This window comes from Poromitra crassiceps (assembly GCF_964638095.1).
Source record: "Poromitra crassiceps genome assembly, chromosome: 22".
NCBI classification, from domain to species: domain Eukaryota; kingdom Metazoa; phylum Chordata; class Actinopteri; order Beryciformes; family Melamphaidae; genus Poromitra; species Poromitra crassiceps.
In genome coordinates this window covers 21,474,384-21,494,290 of record NC_139647.1, presented here as the reverse complement: position 1 = coordinate 21,494,290, position 19,907 = coordinate 21,474,384, and the positions used below count along the sequence as shown (strand labels likewise).

Genomic DNA, 19,907 nt, shown 5'->3' with positions numbered 1-19,907 from the left:
CTGCTGAGAAGAAGTTTGTGTAGGTTCTTCAGTGTACGCTTGTGCAAAGTGTGTGTGTGAGTCTGTGTGTGTGTCTGTGTGTCTGTGTGTGTGTGTGTGTCGGTGTCCTGTTTTCTTTCTCCTGTGTTCTTCTCACAGAGGTGCTTCACGGAATATGTTCTCCCCCCTTTGGCACCACTTCCCTGCCGAGGAGACGAGAGAGGGGGAGAGTTTTAGGAAAGCTTCTTGGATGTCCCAAGTGTGTATAAGCAAAGCCCTTAAAAATGACTGGTCACTTTGTAGCAGCATTCAAAAGACATTTTTACTTTCCCTCCATGCCAGCAATCATGTCACATTTGTCCAATAATGGATTCTTAATTGGGAACAAAACTTTTTGAAATATAGCCATTTTGGTCCAAGAACCATTTGTGCATTTCTTTTTTAATTAAAAACAAACGAAGAAGAAAAAAGCAATGTCAGGTCATGAAAAGCAAATCAAAGCAAAGAATGGCAACAATGGTAAGAATAATTATAATAAAAGAAAATTAATATTTACCACGACATCACTGCACCACACAACACTTGTGCTTATTTGCATTAGGTTTACCTGCCCCCGCTGTTATTCGGAAGGACAGGAAGACAGGCTGGCAGGGGGACAGACAGAGACACATCAGAGACAGTTAGCAACAGAGCTGCAAGGAGACATCTCGACTGGGACCAGCACATACAAGGTGAAGGCCTCATATACTCTTTCAGGGCAAGTGCACTCTCTCTCTCTTCTCTCTCACACCCACACACACACACACACACACACTCACACACACTCACACACACTCTTCCTGAGCACCTATGACACAGGGGTTAAACTCTCAGAGCGGGGGGCCGTGGATTCTTCCCCTGTGTGCTAACTACATCGGACATTTTTTTAAACACAGCCAGCGGTGAGTGTAGCGGCAGTGTGTGGCTATCTGTGAGCGCGCCCGGGGTCACCTCGCACACACACACGACTGTCTGTGCCACACTAGGTAATGATGAAAGACCTGCCTTAAGGCGCCTCTCTTTCAGCCCTAAGGCCTCCTGTCTGACACGGGAGAGACTGGAGCGACGGTGTCAAACACCCTCAATACAGTCGGCCTCTCTGCTGCGAGTCTCACCTCCACTCTCCCTCATGCATTGCACACATATCTCGGTAGGCGTGTGCGCAATCATCTCAAAATATGATCAACAATCAAAAGCGCGATATTGATAACATGTACTCTGAAAAACGGCATCGGGTTTTCATATTTTCTTCATATACTGTCTTCAGAATTGAATTCAATGTGGGGGGGAAGAGAGGGGGGGGGACTATTCTTGTCAGTGTGGAATCAGCATTTAGACCATGGGATAATAAAACTCTCCATATTGAAACCAAGGATAATGATAATAATTATAGCAATAATAATAACAACATATTCATGCAACATGGAATCCAATCAAGATGCTGCATTGAAATCAATTCAGGATAGCCAACCAGTCTAGCACTGATCAATTGGGCTACTCAATTCATACACTGTATGTAATCAATCAGGCAATCTGCATCATACCCATCGTATCAGAGGTGGCCCATAGTGACCGGACCATATCTGAATTGTAATAAAAAGCAACATAGGCGGCGCCATATCGCTTCCAACCCCTAGTTGCAACACGTTTTAATAACACATGTCGGCACAACATGTGGCTATGAACATATGTTGTATTGCAAAGTAACACAAATATGTGTGTTACCAATCTACATGCAGAAGCACACAGAGAGTATCATTGACTGAATGCCACAGGTCACAGATTGATTAACACACAGACACAGACACAGACACAGACACACACACACACACACACACACACACACACACACACACACACACACACACACACACACACACAAACACACAAACACACAGAGGAAACACGTTACCTTGTGGTCCCCCATGCAGACATTGGGCCCTATGTTATCATAGACTATAGACTTCTCTTCATTTTCAGGCTGCGGAGAGATAAAAAGCAAAAGTTCAACACAGCAACGAACAAAAACGTTTCACGACATGATGGAAGTGTGTGACAGACAGACCGTGTGTTGCAGTGGATTATCCACGCTTCTATTACAGGGCAAATATACACACACAGTATGCAAAGTCAGCAGCAATGTGTTTACACAGTGCAGTCATTACAGGCTGGTGTCATGTTTTATGACATATTCATGAATGACCAATCAACATAACAGCTCCAGTAAACACAATTAGCATGATTATATGTAGTAGATTTCAAAATAAAAGTCCCCATAGACCAGTGCAAATTTTGAGTTTCCAAATTGGTCCAGGCAAATAACAATTTGGGAGACCATCCCTTGTTTTGGTTGTGAAATCCTGTTTGAATATTACAATTCATTTCAGACAATTTATTGAGGTGCCATTAACATCCCAATTATGCCACTAGTGGAATTGGCCCCTCTCTTCCATCTGCAAAGCAAATAAATAAATAAATAAATAAATAAATAAATAAATAAATAAATACAAATGAAATAATGAAATAATCAGTTGATACAGCATGACTTCTCAACCATGCACTTTGCAATTTGGTATTCACCTTATGTACGAACGCAGGGGTCAAGCCAATTACTTCCAATTGTCTTTACACTTCCTGTGGCAGAGCTTATCCCCGCAGTCTGCTTCCAGTGAGTCACTAGCTTTGAACAGAGATGAGATCTCTGGGTTGACCAGGTAGAACATCCGGTGTTCTGAACCGGATGTCCTAACACAACCGGGTCAAGTGGGGGGGACACACAATTCTAATGGATGAACGCTGTAGCTGTGACTTGTCTTTAAAGGGCATGGTGCAGGTTAGAGACCCCAGTGAGTCAATGTGTAAGAAAATGATGTAGGAACTGGATTTTCACATTAAGACACACTTACATAATACACAACAATGACTTCTGGGGTCGTTTTACTTTTTGTGCTTTTATTTTGACATCTTGGACCCCAAAGCGGTGACTTGTCTTTAAGGGTTTTATAGATAACGGCAGGGATGACGTATTTTTGTAGGCTTACAGGAAGTCCCTGTGCTGCTGCTGATTTGTATATAGGTGAAAAGGCAATGGGAGTTTTGTATGGGAATTCCAGTTAAATGCATGAAATAAGGTCTGTTAACAAAAGTTTATGAAACAGTGAAGTTTGTGTTCATCAAGATCATCTTCACAAACGAGGACCACTTATATGACTTTTGAAACGTAAATGCGTTTTTCTTTAATCGGGATTTTCAGAAAACCCGTCAAAAGTCATAAAAGTTGTCCTCATTTGTGAAGATTATCTTGCTGAACATAAACTTAGCTGTTTCATAAACTTGTAGCTATTAACCACAGAGCTTATTTCACGCATTTAACCAAATCCCCATACTAAAATGAATGCCATTCACTTTTACAGATACGTAGCACGGAAGTGCTAGCGTCCATGTTTTCCGGACTCATTCCTTCGCTACTCTATTAGAATTTTTATCCTTCAAGAGTGACATAGTAAATTACAGCCATGAGTAAAATTAAATCAATCTACAGGCACATTCAAATGAGATGAACAGTTGTATTTATTTTTAAATTTGCCTGAGCAAATAACCTGACCTCTGTTCTACTGTATTAAAATCTGCCCGTTGCGATCATGTTATAGAAATGTCTAATGAAGCTTGGAATGTGGATTTGTCTCTCACAAATATGTCAGAAAACTTATTGAATCTTATATGACTTTGCTTTGTTGAAAAACCCCTTATGATGAAAGTGTTCTTAAAGAACAGTAGCACTGCATTTGATTTGTGAATAACAACAAGTTAGCCAGTGAATTGAATCCTCCTTCAGGAACTCCACACGGTTTTGTTTTTGCCTTGAAAGTTGTGCAGCGTGCGCTGAGCGGATATGAACACGGCGGAGTCATTTACAAAAGTGGACATTTGCCTAGCGACCAAAATGCACTTCTGTGCGAGTGCCTATCTGAGGGAATCATGTTTCAATATCGCTTTCAGCACACAAAGACGCCGTTACCCACTCAGACATGAATCTGGAGACTGGGGGTATAAATCACACTTGTCTGGTTGAACTAAAGACTTTTTAAACAGCCGCCCCAACCCACACACACACACACACACACACACACGCACACACACACACACACACACGCGCGCACACACACAAGGTGGCGGGAGCTACCAGTTGTGACTGGCGGAGCTGCACTGGCGCCTCAGAAGAAAAAGAGACAGAGAGCTTGAGAATGAACCATAAAGCCAAATCCAAATTAACTTCAGACCGGTCCTCCAGTCGGGGCGGGTCAGCGCCGAGGTGTGCCGGCGCGCCTCCCCCCCCCCCCCCCCCCCCCCCCGCCGCCGCCGCCCGCGCCACCTCACTCTACCTTGCTAGCGGGCGGGCCACGCACCGGCACCTCTCTATTTGTCTCTCTCCCCCGAGCCGCTGCCTGCTGAAGCCTGGGATACATTCATCAAACGCACACTTGATAATTTACAAAGGCAGCATAAAATGGTGGATTTTCGGGGCTGCGTAATCTTTAGACAGATAAACAAATTACCCGCGGGCCCGGCGGCGGCGAGGGAGCGCTCGCTCGGCTAAACATTCATTACCGGCGCTACGCGGGGGCCGGGGCGCCTCCGCCACCACAGCCAGGCGGGCAACCTTTGGCGTGTTAGGGCTCGGCAAGCAGAAAATAACATGATGGCGAGTTAACCGACCGCGCCATGATCGATGACGCCGCGCGCGCCGGGGCTGTTTACGGGCCCATGTCTCCACAATCTGTAACGCCGGCGCAGCCAAAGTGCTGTGTGCTCAGTGAATCATCAGCCAATCTGTGAGCACACTAACCGCTAGACTCCCGCCTCCGGCCCCTATTATTACAACAAGCAATTAGCCGCTGCCGGAGGTGAGCAAACGCAAACAATCACCCAGCTGTGTGCGCACCGATTGGCTTTTTGCGCAATTATGACACATTAAGTGGGTGCCGTGAAATATTAATTCACTGGTTGTCGTCGTTTTAAGACGCCCTTTACGACTTCTTGTAATTCCATGTTAAGTTAAAGTGAAGTTATCCTTTATTTATCCCCATGGGGAAATTCATCCTCTGCATTTGACCCATCCTCTACTAGGAACCTTCCTAGAACTAGGAACAGTGGGCAGCCGCAGTGCAGCGCCCGGGGACCAACTCCAGTTCTTTTTGCCAGTGCCTTGCTCAGGGGCACTGACAGGAGTGTTAACCCTAACATACATGTCTTTGATGGTGGGAGGAAAGCGGCGCACGCGGAGAGAAAACCCACACAAACACGTGGAGAACATGGTAAACTCCACACAGAAAGAACCTGGGAGGGACGGACCGGGGTTCGAACCCGGGACCTTCTTCTTGCTGTGAGGCAACAGTGCTGCTAACCCACTGATCCACCGTGCACGTTCAGAGTGACGAGAGGTGGATTGTTGCAGTGCGGCTGCAGAGTGAAGCCTCCTTGTGATGCTTCAGTCGACGAGAAGAAAGAGCAGGAAGGAATTTCTCATTTGTGGAGGACAAAAGAAAAGCAAACTTCCTGAGCAGCAGCAGCCCCCCCCCCCCCCCCCTCGCCCCAACCCCCCCGATGTGGACTGTTACTGTACAATACAGTGCTGCATCTCTTTCACACACACTCACAGATCAAAGTGTCGCGCGTTCCAACGCATTCAAAAGACCTCTAGTCAATTCAACGTGGTGGAGTGCTGCTGTGCGGAGAACTTTGCGAATCTGACGATGTTGGAGGATCTAAAATGGCAGGAACGAGCCCCTTACAGTGTGGGGGTGGTGTGGTGTGGTGTGGGGTCATGGCAGCACGCTTCCAAATCCCCCAAAACCCAAAGTCATCTTCTGATGGGAAACAGGGGGGGGGGAACAATCTGGGAAAACTTTTGCAGGGCTGCATTAGTGGATCTCTGAGTAATCCGGCAAACAAAATAGGGACTTAGGAGTGAACAGACTGCAGCACAGACTGTAGGAGGAGGAGGGGAGAGAGAGAGAGAGAGAGAGAGAGAGGGAGAGAGAGAGAGAGAGAGAGAGAGAGAGAGAGGGAGGTGGCAGATTGGTTGGCGTTTACAAATGCTGGGATGGATTTGCGGGGCGGACTCTCCGAGGAAGGAGACAGCGCTGGGGCTTTATGAAGAAGACAGGGGCCACTGGAACTCTGTAAGTGCCAGGATATATATACTGTCTGTGTGGACCGGAGTCTTAGCACGCCGGATGAATATTCACAGACACATCATCCTTCCATCTGTGTGTGTGTGTGTGTGTGTATGGGGGGTGGGTCACAATGTGGATCCAGGAGAATGGATTTGTAGAAATTGAGAGAGGGGCTCATTTTTAAAACCTGGGTGTTGAAGGCCTCGCTTAAAGCCACCTTGATTAGAAGAACTGGTGATCTTTTCGGTCATAAGAAACATTAGGAAGGAACCCCCCCCCCCCCCGGATTTGAATATCAATCTGAATTCATTGAGTTGGATCATCGGAGATGATTTAGCTTTGGGAGATGGTCCACCACCGCTCACCTTTAAAACCAGATCTCTGGCAGAGGCAGACATGAGGATTCGGTCACACCAGGCAGGGCATCTGGTGTTCATGTACTCCTTCCCCTGACTGCTGTCTTCACTGTACGGATAACTGCAAGGGAGCAGACACAAAACACAACCAGTCAATCAACAAGTACCAGTTAGAAAAGACAGATACATGGAAACATCTATGCATAATATATACTGTACATGGCATATGTTTCTTGTATATATAGTACTTCTCAAAATAGAGTTGCAAAGCAGGGATGAACGATGCCAATATCTGATATGCTGTTATTTTCCAAGGATTTTGGACGATTGCCGATTTACGAGATGCACACATTTCCCCCCCCACCTAATTCCAGAGAACATCAAATCTCTCCTGTCGGGGAATTAACACATTATTATGCCTACTGGCAGATGCAGACATATCCTAAATGCAATGCTTTTCAAACTATACTTCAACTTAGCTTATTGAAAACACGCCATATTGTTTTGTATTTATGTACGCATCGAGCATTTGGGCATCATTTAAGCATAATTCGATCAGCCTGCCAAATCGGCAGAGATGTTTGTTTTGGGTCGATGCGCGATTTATTCCATTTGAATTCAAAGCCTTAATAAAACGAACGTGACGTGGCCGATGTCATCGTCGGCGTGCGTCGTCCCCTATCGCAAGGAGTTTCACAAACAATAAGAGTCGATGAAAGAAAAGCAACGAGGAAGTAGGGAAATGAATCCACGGGTTCGGTTCTTCAGAAGGATCATAAACACGGAGACGTCCCAATGAGGAAACAGGAGGTCCATTAGTACGGCCAATCATCTGAGTAATCTCCTGAATCAACACACATGGATGGCTCAATCAAAGCAATCCTTCTCTGCCAACTGTACAGGTTGCGTGTGTGCGTGTGTGTGCGTGTGTGTGTGTGTGTGTGTGTGCGTGTGTGTGTGCCTGTGTGTGCACACGCGAGCGAGCGAGAGAGAGTGGGGAGGAGAAACAGAGAAAAAGAGAGAGAGAGAGCAGTAAAGGAGGAGAGAGAGTGATGGAGGCAGAGAGCAGGCCAGAGGGAGATTCAGTTTCCCATATGTATAGCTACATCCCTACACAGTCATCAAAAAGAGATTAGGTGCGCCGCGGCAAATGGCCAAGAGAGATTGTATCTGGGAACAGCAGGGAACAATCGTGTGATTTAAGGCGGGGGGGGGGGGGGGGGGGGCTGGGGGGCGGCGAGGAGGAGCGCATCGAGCCGCTACAGATTTACATTGTTGAGAATTCAATTTGCCCCCTCGGCTCATCAAACTGCATCAGATTTACACGCCACCAGTCCCATTTGTTTGTCGGCGCTCATCAGGATCTCAGACTGTGGGGCTTTACACACACACACACACTGTAATACCAATCCAATTTGCTCCTTCAGTGCCACGCGTGCTATGCTAACCGTAGCATGACACACGGCGTGCCTCTCTCTGCTCCGGGATGGCGAGACTCTAATGATAAAATAAACACACGTATATATTCTAGCTTCTATTCATCACAGTTGCCAGGCTCGGATAGCTTAATTGGACTTTGTGCTGGTGCGGTGGACGTTTACCCGGTATTATTACGCATTTTGTGTGTGGTTGCTCTGTGTGTGTCACATGATCACATCACAATATGGCTACAATACTGCTACTACTGCAAACACTACTATTACTAGTATTACATCTACTGCTGCTGCTGGAGATGTACCTCTCGCAGTGACTGGACTCTGTGCTACAGTAGCTATTTAGAGTCTAGGCCTAGGGCCATGCAACACTTATGATCAAATTCCAAGCTGAAAATGAAAGCCACATTTCTAAATTCCTGAAAAGTTGACTTCTTGATTTGTTTTCTATATCCAGCAGTGGCAACATGTCAACCTTCATCTGTCACCTTGTTTGCCTCTACAGTACCTTCCAGTCAGGAGGATCCACCTGTCCAAACACACCTGTCCTTGTTTTACCCCAGAACCTCCAGCAGATTGAAGACACACATACTGACTGGCTGCTACGACACCCAGAGGTCACTAAGGTCAATCAGCTTTGGTCTTTCTCTCTCTTACACACACACACACACACACACACACACACACACACACACACACACACACACACACACACACACACACACACACACACACACACACGATGCATTGGCCCAGTATGCTATGACATGAGTCATGACAGCCATGTATGAAAATTGTGAATTTATATATAGTCAAATACGGTACATACAGTATATATATATATATACATACATATATATATATACTGGTCAAACAGTGGCAGTAAACATCAATATACTGGGAGCAGTGACAGAGGGGATGTTACAGCTGTGCCACAGCGATCACATACTGGACAGCTCCTAGAGAGGAATGGGACGAGGGGTGAGGTTTAGGGCTGGGGCATGTGGGTGACGCCCCCTGCAGGTGTACAAACAGACCTGCGGAGAGCTACTTAAAGAAGTCCCCGCCTCCAATTAGCATTAATGGCACTTAAAGCATGGGGGAAATGCAGAGGGGCTTTGCTATGCTAATCGCAGTGCTAAAGAAGTGATCCCAGGATAAAAGAGAAGATGGAGAATAGGATGAGAGACACTGAGATAGACAGGGAGGCAGAAGAGAGAGAGAGAGAGAATAGGATGAGTGACACTGAGATAGACAGGGAGGCAGAAGAGAGAGAGAGAGGGGGGATAAAGAAGGATCAGACAGAAAGAAGGAAAGTCTTCAAAGAGCTTGTGGAGCTGGGCTGACTTCAGGGTGGCCTCAATACTCCTTCCATATGCTTCCTGAGGGGGAGGGTCCTGTGCTTCCACAGCCTATCAGGGCCTGGCTGGGACCCACTCTCTTAATCGCTTTATTGACTAACAGACTTGGGGTCAGTTTGAAGTTAAAGAGATAAATTGAGAAAGAAAATGAAGTTTCCCCCCCTCGCCTCTTTCAAACAATGAACTCCCCAGCCTGATAGCAAACTTCCTCGAGCACTTCAACAACATCGTTCAGTCATTCGCCATGACAGGCCGGCCATTGTAAAAGCTGATTAACAATACTCAAACCGTGTCCATTAAAGGGCTATTCCGCGTCCGTGTACGCGGGCAGGTATAGGTTGTTCCCCTCTCGGGTTTTTTTTTTTTTTACCGCACCCTTCATTGGCTCCAATAGAGATAACGCGTCTTAATGCAACGGCAAACAGCCTGTGTGGCGCGCTGGGGCCAAAGTGATTAATGCGTACGATTAGCGAGATCACAAACTTATCGGGAAGGTAAACGGCCCGAGTGGGCGTGCGGCCTGAAAGCCGTCACCTCCTATCAGACCCTGATTGCCCACAGCAAGACTAATTACACTAATTAATGACCCGAGCTGATAGGGCCAACAATTGTCCACCTGTATGGGAGGAGGGGGGTGGTGCACTTCCAGGTAGCCACACACACACACACACACACATGTATGACATGTACATGCAAACACGCACATACACACCGGCGCTGACCCAACTCAGGGCCCGAGAGCTAATGTTGTTCTACCAATAACTCTATTTGTAAAGCACTTTTCTTAACACACTTAACAAAGTGCTGGACAAGAGAAGGAACAAAACAAACAGAATAATCAGCTAAAGTCTTGAGGTCCCACTCAAAAGACTAGCAGCAGTATTAGCATAACAGAAATGACAAATTAACAATATAATTAATACATAAAGCGACACTACATTCCATGTTCAAACTGAATGACCTTGTTTAAAATCTAACCAAAATAAGACTATATACACACTATTAATGTCACACGAGAGAGTGAAAAAATACCGTTGCAATCATCGTTTCTATATTTTTATTAAATCTTACACACCTACACTTACAAGTTGGATAAAGATTTGAGTCTCTTTTGGACACTCGACTCCAAACTGCTGTTTGCCTCCGTATTCTCCGCTCTGTTTCATTCTGCTGACCACAGCCCTGGTACGCATGGAGACATGGAGACCTGGAGACCCTCTGTAGCACCCAGCGAGAGCTCCGTCACTCATGCCTGCTCAGAGGGTTTAATGTTTGACTTGGCTGCTGACACATTACTCACATGTGTTTTCCGGCCGCTGTCAGCTTGTTTGTCTTGAGACTGGAAACTATCGAGGCGAACACACACACACACACACACACACACACACACACACACACACACACACACACACACACACACACACACAGAGGCCAGCCGGCCCTACCCCTGTGTCACCTACGCTGGTGTCACCTACGCTGCGTCACCCCGCCTCGCCCAGCAGAGGGAGAGGCCGCCCGTCATGATATAATGGCAACAACACTCGTCTGCACAATATATCTATACAAACTTTATTTGTACAGCACTTTGCAACACAAGTCCTTTGCAAACAATAAAACAATAAATGCAAGTTAATACGATGAATGATAAAAACGCAAGATATTACTTGAACGAAAGAAACCCAAAACAGGGAAAACACGAGAAAAATAGCCTGTGTGAAATTTGCCTAGGTTAAGCTGCTGACCTGTGTCCCCAGCACCCCGTCACTCCGTCCCGGGTTGCGTCGCTCCACGCCAAGCCCCCCCCGTGTCCCACATTCTCCTATCTTCCCGCTCCAAAGCTATTAGCTTGTCTCACATAATGACAAATAAGTGACAGGCCAAACAGTGAGGCATTGAGTTGCTCAGTATTTAATGAGGGCAATATAAACTTGGGAATACGGGCAGGGCAGGAAGCCAAAGATAAGAGTCACAGTGTATCAATGACATGAGGTCAAGGGTTCCTGGAGAGCATCGTGGGGGATGCAGGTGACACGGCGAGTGCCGCGCTGCGATTGGCTAAAAAGTCAGGTGCTGCGGCTTTGCCAGCGACTCGCTGCCTCCGCAGCTATGTTTGTTTGCCGTTGTCAGGGGAGGCTTGGCAAAACACTGAACCACACACAACACACAACACACAACACACACACACACACACACACACACACACACACACACACACACACACATCTCATAAAGATCAGCCAAACGCTATCAATAAAGCTGAATGTTTGCTCCAGGCTGTAGGGTTGGGACGCCGGCAGGCACAACATTGGCATAGCGCAGTACAAACAGCGAGCCAAATGCCATCGGTCGCTCATCATGGCCGACGGCCTGCGGAGCTTCGTCTGCGGCGAATTACGCCTTGCAGCCGCTCCAAACGAAGACAAGTCGCAACACAGAAGAAGATCCCGTTCCATCCTCTCCATATCTAAGTATGTTGTGAACAAAGCCTTCCACTCTAGCATCATCTCAGCCAAAGAGGCAGAGACACATGGCGCTGGACAATCACCAGCTATCATGGCCACAATGGCCCCTCATCATTTCCACAGGGCTCTCTGCAGCAGTTGGAAATGACGGATGAGACGCCTGCTTATAAAACAATGTTCCCGTTCAGCTGTTGGGAGGCCCGGGACACTGGATCCAGTGGCCCGCTAGCACAGCGCCTCGGGCCCGCAGTGCGTTAACGCCACGTTGTCGTCGTTAACGCACATCTGTGTGGCACTCCATCAATTGAGTCACGCGCCTCCGCCTCCAGTTATAGGCTGAGCGAGCCGCTCGCAAACGCAGAGAACAACAAGCCTCCTTCATAGAAGGAGGAGGCGCACGCCCGGGCTATCTATCGCACTAACGTATCCACGCTGGCAGACGCCAGCGCACAAGCACACGAGGGTGACATCATCCGTGCAGCTCTTCAGAGGCCCTGGGTTGCAGTGTGTGAAGAGAGTCTTCTTCACTGAACAAGGACTACTACTGTGCGTAGGACTGCCGTGTAGGACTACTGTGTGTAGGACTGCCGTCCGTGTGGGTGCGCTTCCCATGTGCTCAATACAGCACTGACAATTCACTCACAGATCTGTTATTTAAGCTGTCTTGGGGAACGTCCAAAAGCCTCACACGGATGTGAACATGACAACATGGCCTATCCGTGTTCTAGTTTTCTACAAAGTCACACACCGGGGTGGACCGGGCAGAGGTTGCGCCGTTTTGGCGAAGTTGGCGGAGGAGTATTTGTGTCACCTGACCAGATTTGTTCTCTCCCTCAAAGGACACAGTCATTCTGCCTGGGCACAGTCGCTTCTTCTCAGGGATCTCTCCCCTCTCCCCATCCTCTTTCAGAATGAACGTGTGAATGTTGTAGCTGTTCCCAGAGAGGAAGTCACTTGTCAGCCCGTCCTCCTCACAGGCCTGCAGCGTTTGGAGAATGAACGTTAACGTGCCAAGGTTGGTTCCCAGGGTGCTTCCTTGGCCTCACCTCCTGCCCCCCCGGGGGTACGCTCTGCTCCTCTCTTCCTTTCCTCCACGTTTAGACTTGGCAAACACAGACACATGGGACTGGAGCCATCCTTCTAGCCCATCGTTCTCTGTATACGTATGGCAGACTCGGTTCTGTATTGATACGTAAGGCAGACTCGGACTCGGTTCCAGAACAAAATGACTCGGGGTGCATCTGGATTTAGTGGGGGTGCACCATAGTGGTGACAGTGTGGGCTGGCAAAAGCAATGACAAATAGTGTAGGTGTTGAAAATGGCCCTGCTACAGCCTCTGAAAGATAACAGCGGTGGACACGAATTTCAACTGAGGGTGCAAAAATATTAAACTGAAGGTGCAAAATATTAAACTGAAGGTGCAAAATAGTGCAAAATATTAAACTGAAGGTGTAAAATATTAAACTGAAGGTGCAAAATATTAAACTGAAGGTGCAAAATATTAAACTGAAGGTGTAAAATATTAAACTGAAGGTGCAAAATATTAAACTGAAGGTGCAAAATATTAAACTGAAGGTGTAAAATATTAAACTGAAGGTGTAAAATATTAAACTGAAGGTGCAAAATATTAAACTGAAGGTGCAAAATATTAAACTGAAGGTGCAAAATATTAAACTGAAGGTGCAAAATATTAAACTGAAGGTGTAAAATATTAAACTGAAGGTGTAAAATATTAAACTGAAGGTGCAAAATATTAAACTGAAGGTGTAAAATATTAAACTGAAGGTGCAAAATATTAAACTGAAGGTGTAAAATATTAAACTGAAGGTGTAAAATATTAAACTGAAGGTGCAAAATATTAAACTGAAGGTGTAAAATATTAAACTGAAGGTGTAAAATATTAAACTGAAGGTGCAAATTATTAAACTGAAGGTGTAAAATATTAAACTGAAGGTGCAAAATATTAAACTGAAGGTGTAAAATATTAAACTGAAGGTGTAAAATATTAAACTGAAGGTGCAAATTATTAAACTGAAGGTGCAAATTATTAAACTGAAGGTGCAATGCATTCTCTTGCACCCCCGTAGAACCGAGCCTGACGTAAGGAGAGGCGAGGCTAAGCAAAAATACATGCTAGTGGTATATGTTCATTCCCTGGTGGTAGACTGCCATCCAAACTACAGATTTTCAGAAGTGTTCATAGATGTCCATGCATTCACACCAGGCGCTGCCCAGTACAGCTGGGAAAGAGGAAATTCCACCAACACTCGCAGTACTGAGTGATTCACTGTCCCCGCTCCTCCTGACTCCGTGCCATGTCTGGACTTGGCAAGCACAGACACACGGGATGGCAGCCATCTTTTCTGGCTTCTCATCTTTCCCTTCCAACCCTGCCCCAACCTCCTCCAAGCTCCGCCTCCCGGCTCTCTCTCTCTACTCTACTGTACTGTACAGTGATGGAGTTCTGCCGCTGGTCTGATGTCACTCAAACTCTCCCTGGAGGCCCATTCCCAGTAACCAGGTTAAAGAGGGAATACATTCTTGCACTGCGCCCTCATTGTCCACTGCATTTCCTGCCCAAGCCGCGCCCCCCATTACATTTTTTGCATCGATCTCGCGCAAAAAAAGAGTAAAGAAATCAGATAAGAGCAGTACTAAAAGCTTTCCCCTAAATCAATCAAAATACATGAATACGTTACCGGTCCCTTAGTATGTTTTAAGACATATTACCTTAGTTATGCTATTCCAGATATGGAATCAAACATACCATAATATGTAGCATAACTTTCCATTATTTCCAGTCAAACGGGCCTACATTGCAGGCCTATACGCAAAGATAATGATCTAATGGCTGCTCCAAGCCTTGACAGAACAGCTTGATGTTGCATTTTGGATTTTGAAGTTCAGAAAAATGATTTGATGATCTGATTAATAGACTCGTATATACTCTCCCAATACACTGGCTGCACTCGGAAAACTCTTGACCATACATGGGGTCCTGTGTATGATATTGTGTGTGTGTGTGTGTGTGTGTGTGTGTGTGTGTGTGTGTGTGTGTGTGTGTGCGGATCATCTCGCAGCCTATCAGCGCACGGCAGACGACTGGCTCCAGGTCCAACTGTGTCGAGGCCCGGACAAATTCCTCACCCCGGTGCGCGAGTGCTTAGACATGTCACGGGCCAACTTTGACCCACGACTTCTTGAAGGTAAAGCGGCCCGAAATGTACAGCTTGTGGCACATTCTTCCAGCGATGCGGCGCGGGGAAGAATGTACGTACGCACGTACGCACGGGGACAAAGATTCCCACTTCCTAAAAGTGAAACACCATTACAATACAAACCCTTTCTGCCTTTCTGAACATATAACGGAGCTGCTTCCCTGGTGGAAGGTGAAAGCTTAGATTCTAAAATGTTTATTCTAAGCCTTAGAATAAACATTTCCTGCATTTTGTCCATAGCTAGAAATCAATCAGTCACTTGTCATTTTCACTAGAGCTGCAACGATTAATCGATTCATCAATTAGTCGATCGACAGAAAATTAATCGACAACTATTTTGATAATCGATTAATCGTTGTGAGTACAATTTTAAGAGAAAAGGTCCAAATTCTCTGATTCCAGCTTCTTAAATGTGAATATTTTCTGGTTTCTTTACTCCTGTATGACAGTAAACTGATATTATCTTTGAGTTGTGGACAAAACAAGACATTTGAGGGCGTCATCTTGAGCTTTGGGAAACACTGATCGTCATTTGCTACCATTTTCTGACATTTTATAGACCAAACAGCTCATCGATTAATCGAGAAAATAATCGACAGATTAATCGATTATGAAAATAATCGTTACTTGCAGCCCTAATATTCACCCTTACTTCATCCTTGGTAGCATCTAGCATGTCAAATTTTGTGTGACAACTTCTTATCCAACAACAGAGCGAATTAACTTGCAGATTAAATGTTGGTGACTAGTATTGATTTATAGATCCAACGTGAGCCGTGTGTGTGTGTGTGTTTGTGTGTGTTCGCGCGCACGCGTGTGTGTGTGTGTGTGTGTGTGTGAGGGGTGTGTTGCGATGGCCTGTGTTAAAAAGAGTAATAACCTCACAGATGGCGAGGGGCTGGGTCAGGAGCAGGCTATGTGATGGAGAACAATCGTTGAGGCTTGATTGCTCGAGGAGCACAAGGCAGACCTGACAGGGGGGAGGGGGACCCGTGTGTGTGTGCGTGTGTGTGTGTGTGTGTGTGTGTGTGCGTGCGTGTGTGTGTGTGAGAGGAGTGGGAGGAGGCGGGGGCTGTTTAAGTTTTAACTAGGCCGCCGCCACCCATTCGCCGGGCCGACAATGATGTGACAAGAGTATAGGATGGCGTCAAATTTCATAGGCTGCTCGCGCAGGTTTGGTCTCTTTGATTCATCATCTTCTCAAGTATGTGGAAAACCATTTGTATTCTCACCTTCATCCCTCCCTGCGGGGACATGATTCAGTATTATGTGGAGAGGTGCAGAAGTCAGCCAGTGTAAAAGCACAATAAATCCACCTGTCACTTATGCAAAGTGATGTAAATGGGGTCCCTGATTAAGACACAGAGTCATTTAAAAACAGCGCCTGGCAGAACCTTGACACACACACACACTTTCGCTCGCTCTCTCTCTCTCACACACACACACACGCACTCGCACGACCACTCAAATTCGTACAACCATAGTCTCTCTCTCTCTCACACACACACACACACACTCGCACAAAAGTCCCCCCGCGCCGCCCCGCTCCTGCCACTAGAGCAGTTTATCAAGTAATTATTGTTTGATTACAGCGTTTCATTATCTGCACTGATTGAGTCACAAGCGACGGCAAAGGTCAAGCGCCATTAACGCGCCGCGCTCCCCCCCGAAACATATTTCCAACGCCGGCCGCACGTGTGTTTGCCCTCCCTCTCCTCCTCCTCCGAAAAGGGCTAATTGCGAATGCATTTGTTTGAGGAAGAGGAGAGGACGATCTCCCCCGTGTCCCACCGCGCCGGGAATATCAATGCAGCCCGCGCGGCGTTCGCACATCGCCAGACACACACACACACACACCAAAACATGCACACGCACACCGAAAAATACACACGGGAGCAGTTTGAGACCACGTCCAATCATACGTAACGATTTTGATACCCATCAAACGCAGATCCTGTGGCTCTCATAAAACCATTGCAGACAATGAGAGGGGTGATGGAGTCTGTGTGATTGTGTTTGCGTGTTCATAATCTTAATAATCAGTCAAACGCAAGTAGTTTTCTTCAAGACGTGTCAAGAGAATATGATGTCATATGGCGCTGTCATATGATCACACCGCATGCAGCTAAAAAGAAATATGTCCAGATCCCGGATTTTAATATCCGGGATCTTCGTGCAGTGAGGCGACCCTGCCGCCTTCTGCAAGATTTTTTAATACCTCTAAAACGGAAATTTAAGACTTAAACTGCTTTATTCATTTAAGACCTCTAAGGGCTTCACATTTAGATAATATAATTTCAAACATTTAAAAACCCTTTTCATGACCTAAAATGACATCAGGACGAAGAATGAGCAGTGGTTTGTGGATGTGGTTGCTCGCGGTGTGGATGCGGAGAGACGTGTGTGTGATGTCATAAGTGATGTCATAAGGCTCCGTACCTGGGAGGGAAGGCGATCTCCAGCTCGTGCAGGCGATCCTTGAACACCGACAGCTCTTTGTCAAACTCTAAAAGCTGTGGAGAGAAACGCCACATGAATAAATGCTTTCAAATGCTCGTTGTATTTGATTTCAACATTTTAAATGAGCATGCTCTTTTCCCACCCCACTTCACAGTTACACCAGAATTGGAGGTTAGGTGCCTTGCTCAAGGGCACCTTGGTGGCAGCTGATGAGGGAAGGGAGAGTGTTAGTCGTTCACTTTCCCCATCCACACATACAGCTGATATCAACCTGTATGTCAGTTTGCTGCGTCTGCCATTTGGAATAGGGCCCACACAGCATGGAGTTGATACTAAAACTACAGTATGTTGAGATCGTGTATTGAAGAAGAGGTGTACCTCTGGTGAACCTAGTGGTTGCTTCACAATACTTAAAAAAAAGTCCATGAATTGTCCAGCTCCACTCTGAGCAAAAGAGCAGAGCTTCAAGGTCTGCTTCAAGGGGAGACTGTAGCGTCCAAAAATGAGACTCTGCATTTTCACAATCTGCTTTTTTTTTTAGGCCGTTAAAAAATGAAATAAGCTTCCTGCCAATTTGAAAAACTGCACAGATTTCCTTATTTATAGAGTGAGAGCGAGATAGTGAGAGAGAGACAGAGAGAGAGAGAGACAGAGAGAGAGAGAGAGAGAGAGACAGAGAGAGAGACAGAGAGAGAGAGAGAGAGAGAGAGAGAGACAGAGAGAGAGAGACACAGAGAGAGAGAGAGCAAGAGAGAGAGAGAGAGAGAGAGGATTTCAAGTAACCAGTCTTGTCAGCATTAATTTGACATCTTGTCAGCTTGTTTTTAAATCTTTGGATATATGCATGTGATATTTTGATATTTGTATTCTGATTTAGGCTACCACTTGTATTTGTATTCTTAATTTGTACTCTTTGTATTTACTCATAGGAAGTGTGTGTGTGCGTCTCTGTTTGCGTGTGTGTGTACCATGGACTGTAAATATAGGTGTGTACGCACATATGTCTGCACATGTGTGCACATGCCTGCGTGAATGTTAATAGGTTGTTAGTCCATGTGAAGTGGATATGCTTTTGCTCTGTGTGTTGTTCACCTGTAGGCGACTGCAGGTGGAACCTAGCTACATGTAGCAGCTAAATCTGGTTACAAAGCATCTCTTCTCCTTGCTCGAGACGTGTCGAAAACTTCTCTGAAAAAGTGCATGTATATGCATGTGTGTGTGTGTGTGTGTGTGTGTGTGTGCGTTACTGTGTGCGTTACTGTGTGCGTTACTGTGTCCTTTTAGCCCTGTCCTACTGGGGGTCTGTCTGTCTCTCCACACTGACAGCAGATCCACACACTCTTCATCAATCATGTCTCCTCACCCAGCTGTACGCACTCACAGAAACACACACTTTGCACAAACAGACACACACACACACACACACACACACACACACACACACACACACACACACACACACACACACACACACACACACACACACAGACACAGACACACACACACACACACACACTTCCCCCAATTTCCCCCCTTTCACAAAACCCATAAATCATTAGTGAGAAGTGCAATTAGCGGGCTTCTTGTACACATTAATTATGTGTTAGATGAACAGGTAGCCGGGGCACCTGCATCGCTGCCTCCCTGAGAGACTGACACACACACGTCTCCCCCGGCAACCCCCGGAGGAACCCGCCGCTAGCCCCGCCCCCTTGCTTTCAGACAGGAAGACAGCGGAGGCGCGGGGCCCAGACGACACATTCGTTTAGTCTTGTACAGCCACATTGTAGGAGCCATTGTACACGTTTCAAACACGCGGCAGCTACAATTATGACCTGACGAAGAAGAAGACCTCCTCTCAGCGCTCGTACAGACGTGGCGTGACGTTAATGACGTTACATCGGTGTACTACACGAGGCGATACGTTGACGGTTACATGATGAAATAACAGCGACGGGGATGACGCGCTGCACATGGATAATGTTTGGAGGGACGTCCTACCAAAGTGGGGGGTGGAGGGGTGTGTGTGTGTGTGTGTGTGTGTGTGTGTGGGGGGGGGCGTCCAGGCGATTGTCATAAGAGTGTTATTTCCTCAGCGCAGGTACAACTACTGTCATCCATCTCCACCTCAGGACACATTTACGTTACGCATAGTATTGTTGGGCAGTGTGAGAGGCAAAGTGACCACCTACTTCCTGCTTCAGCACTGTACCAGAGATTTTCATCCGCCATTTATTTTCCCATAGACATTTTGTAAAATGCTTATAAAAATAGCTTTACTTCGTCAAACCAAACGGTTCAGCTATATTTAGAATCGGGAGAGACCATAGAACATTTCACTCTGACCAAAACTTTAGAAAACTACATCAATTTGTTCTTCTTTAAATCCGCAATTTTTTTTTAACGTTTTGGTCCGAGTGAA

At 46.3% G+C, this 19,907-nt stretch overlaps 1 protein-coding gene across 2 annotated transcripts in view; it reads right to left on the bottom strand.

Moving 5' to 3' along the window:
• inpp5a (inositol polyphosphate-5-phosphatase A) overlaps positions 1-19,907 on the bottom strand; it is a 219,558-nt gene continuing 199,651 nt past the window's right edge. Inside the window, exons 12-16 of one of the 2 annotated variants that reach the window (XM_083657988.1) lie at positions 17,465-17,538; positions 6,560-6,671; positions 1,931-1,999; positions 587-623; positions 1-182 (exon numbers count right to left, since the gene is read on the bottom strand). In XM_083657988.1, the coding sequence (XP_083514114.1) occupies positions 133-182; positions 587-623; positions 1,931-1,999; positions 6,560-6,671; positions 17,465-17,538 (342 nt within the window). In that variant the 3' untranslated portion in view covers positions 1-132. Of the gene's footprint in view, positions 183-535; positions 624-1,930; positions 2,000-6,559; positions 6,672-17,464; positions 17,539-19,907 lie in introns of both variants that reach the window. The other variant, XM_083657989.1, reaches the window with a different exon arrangement.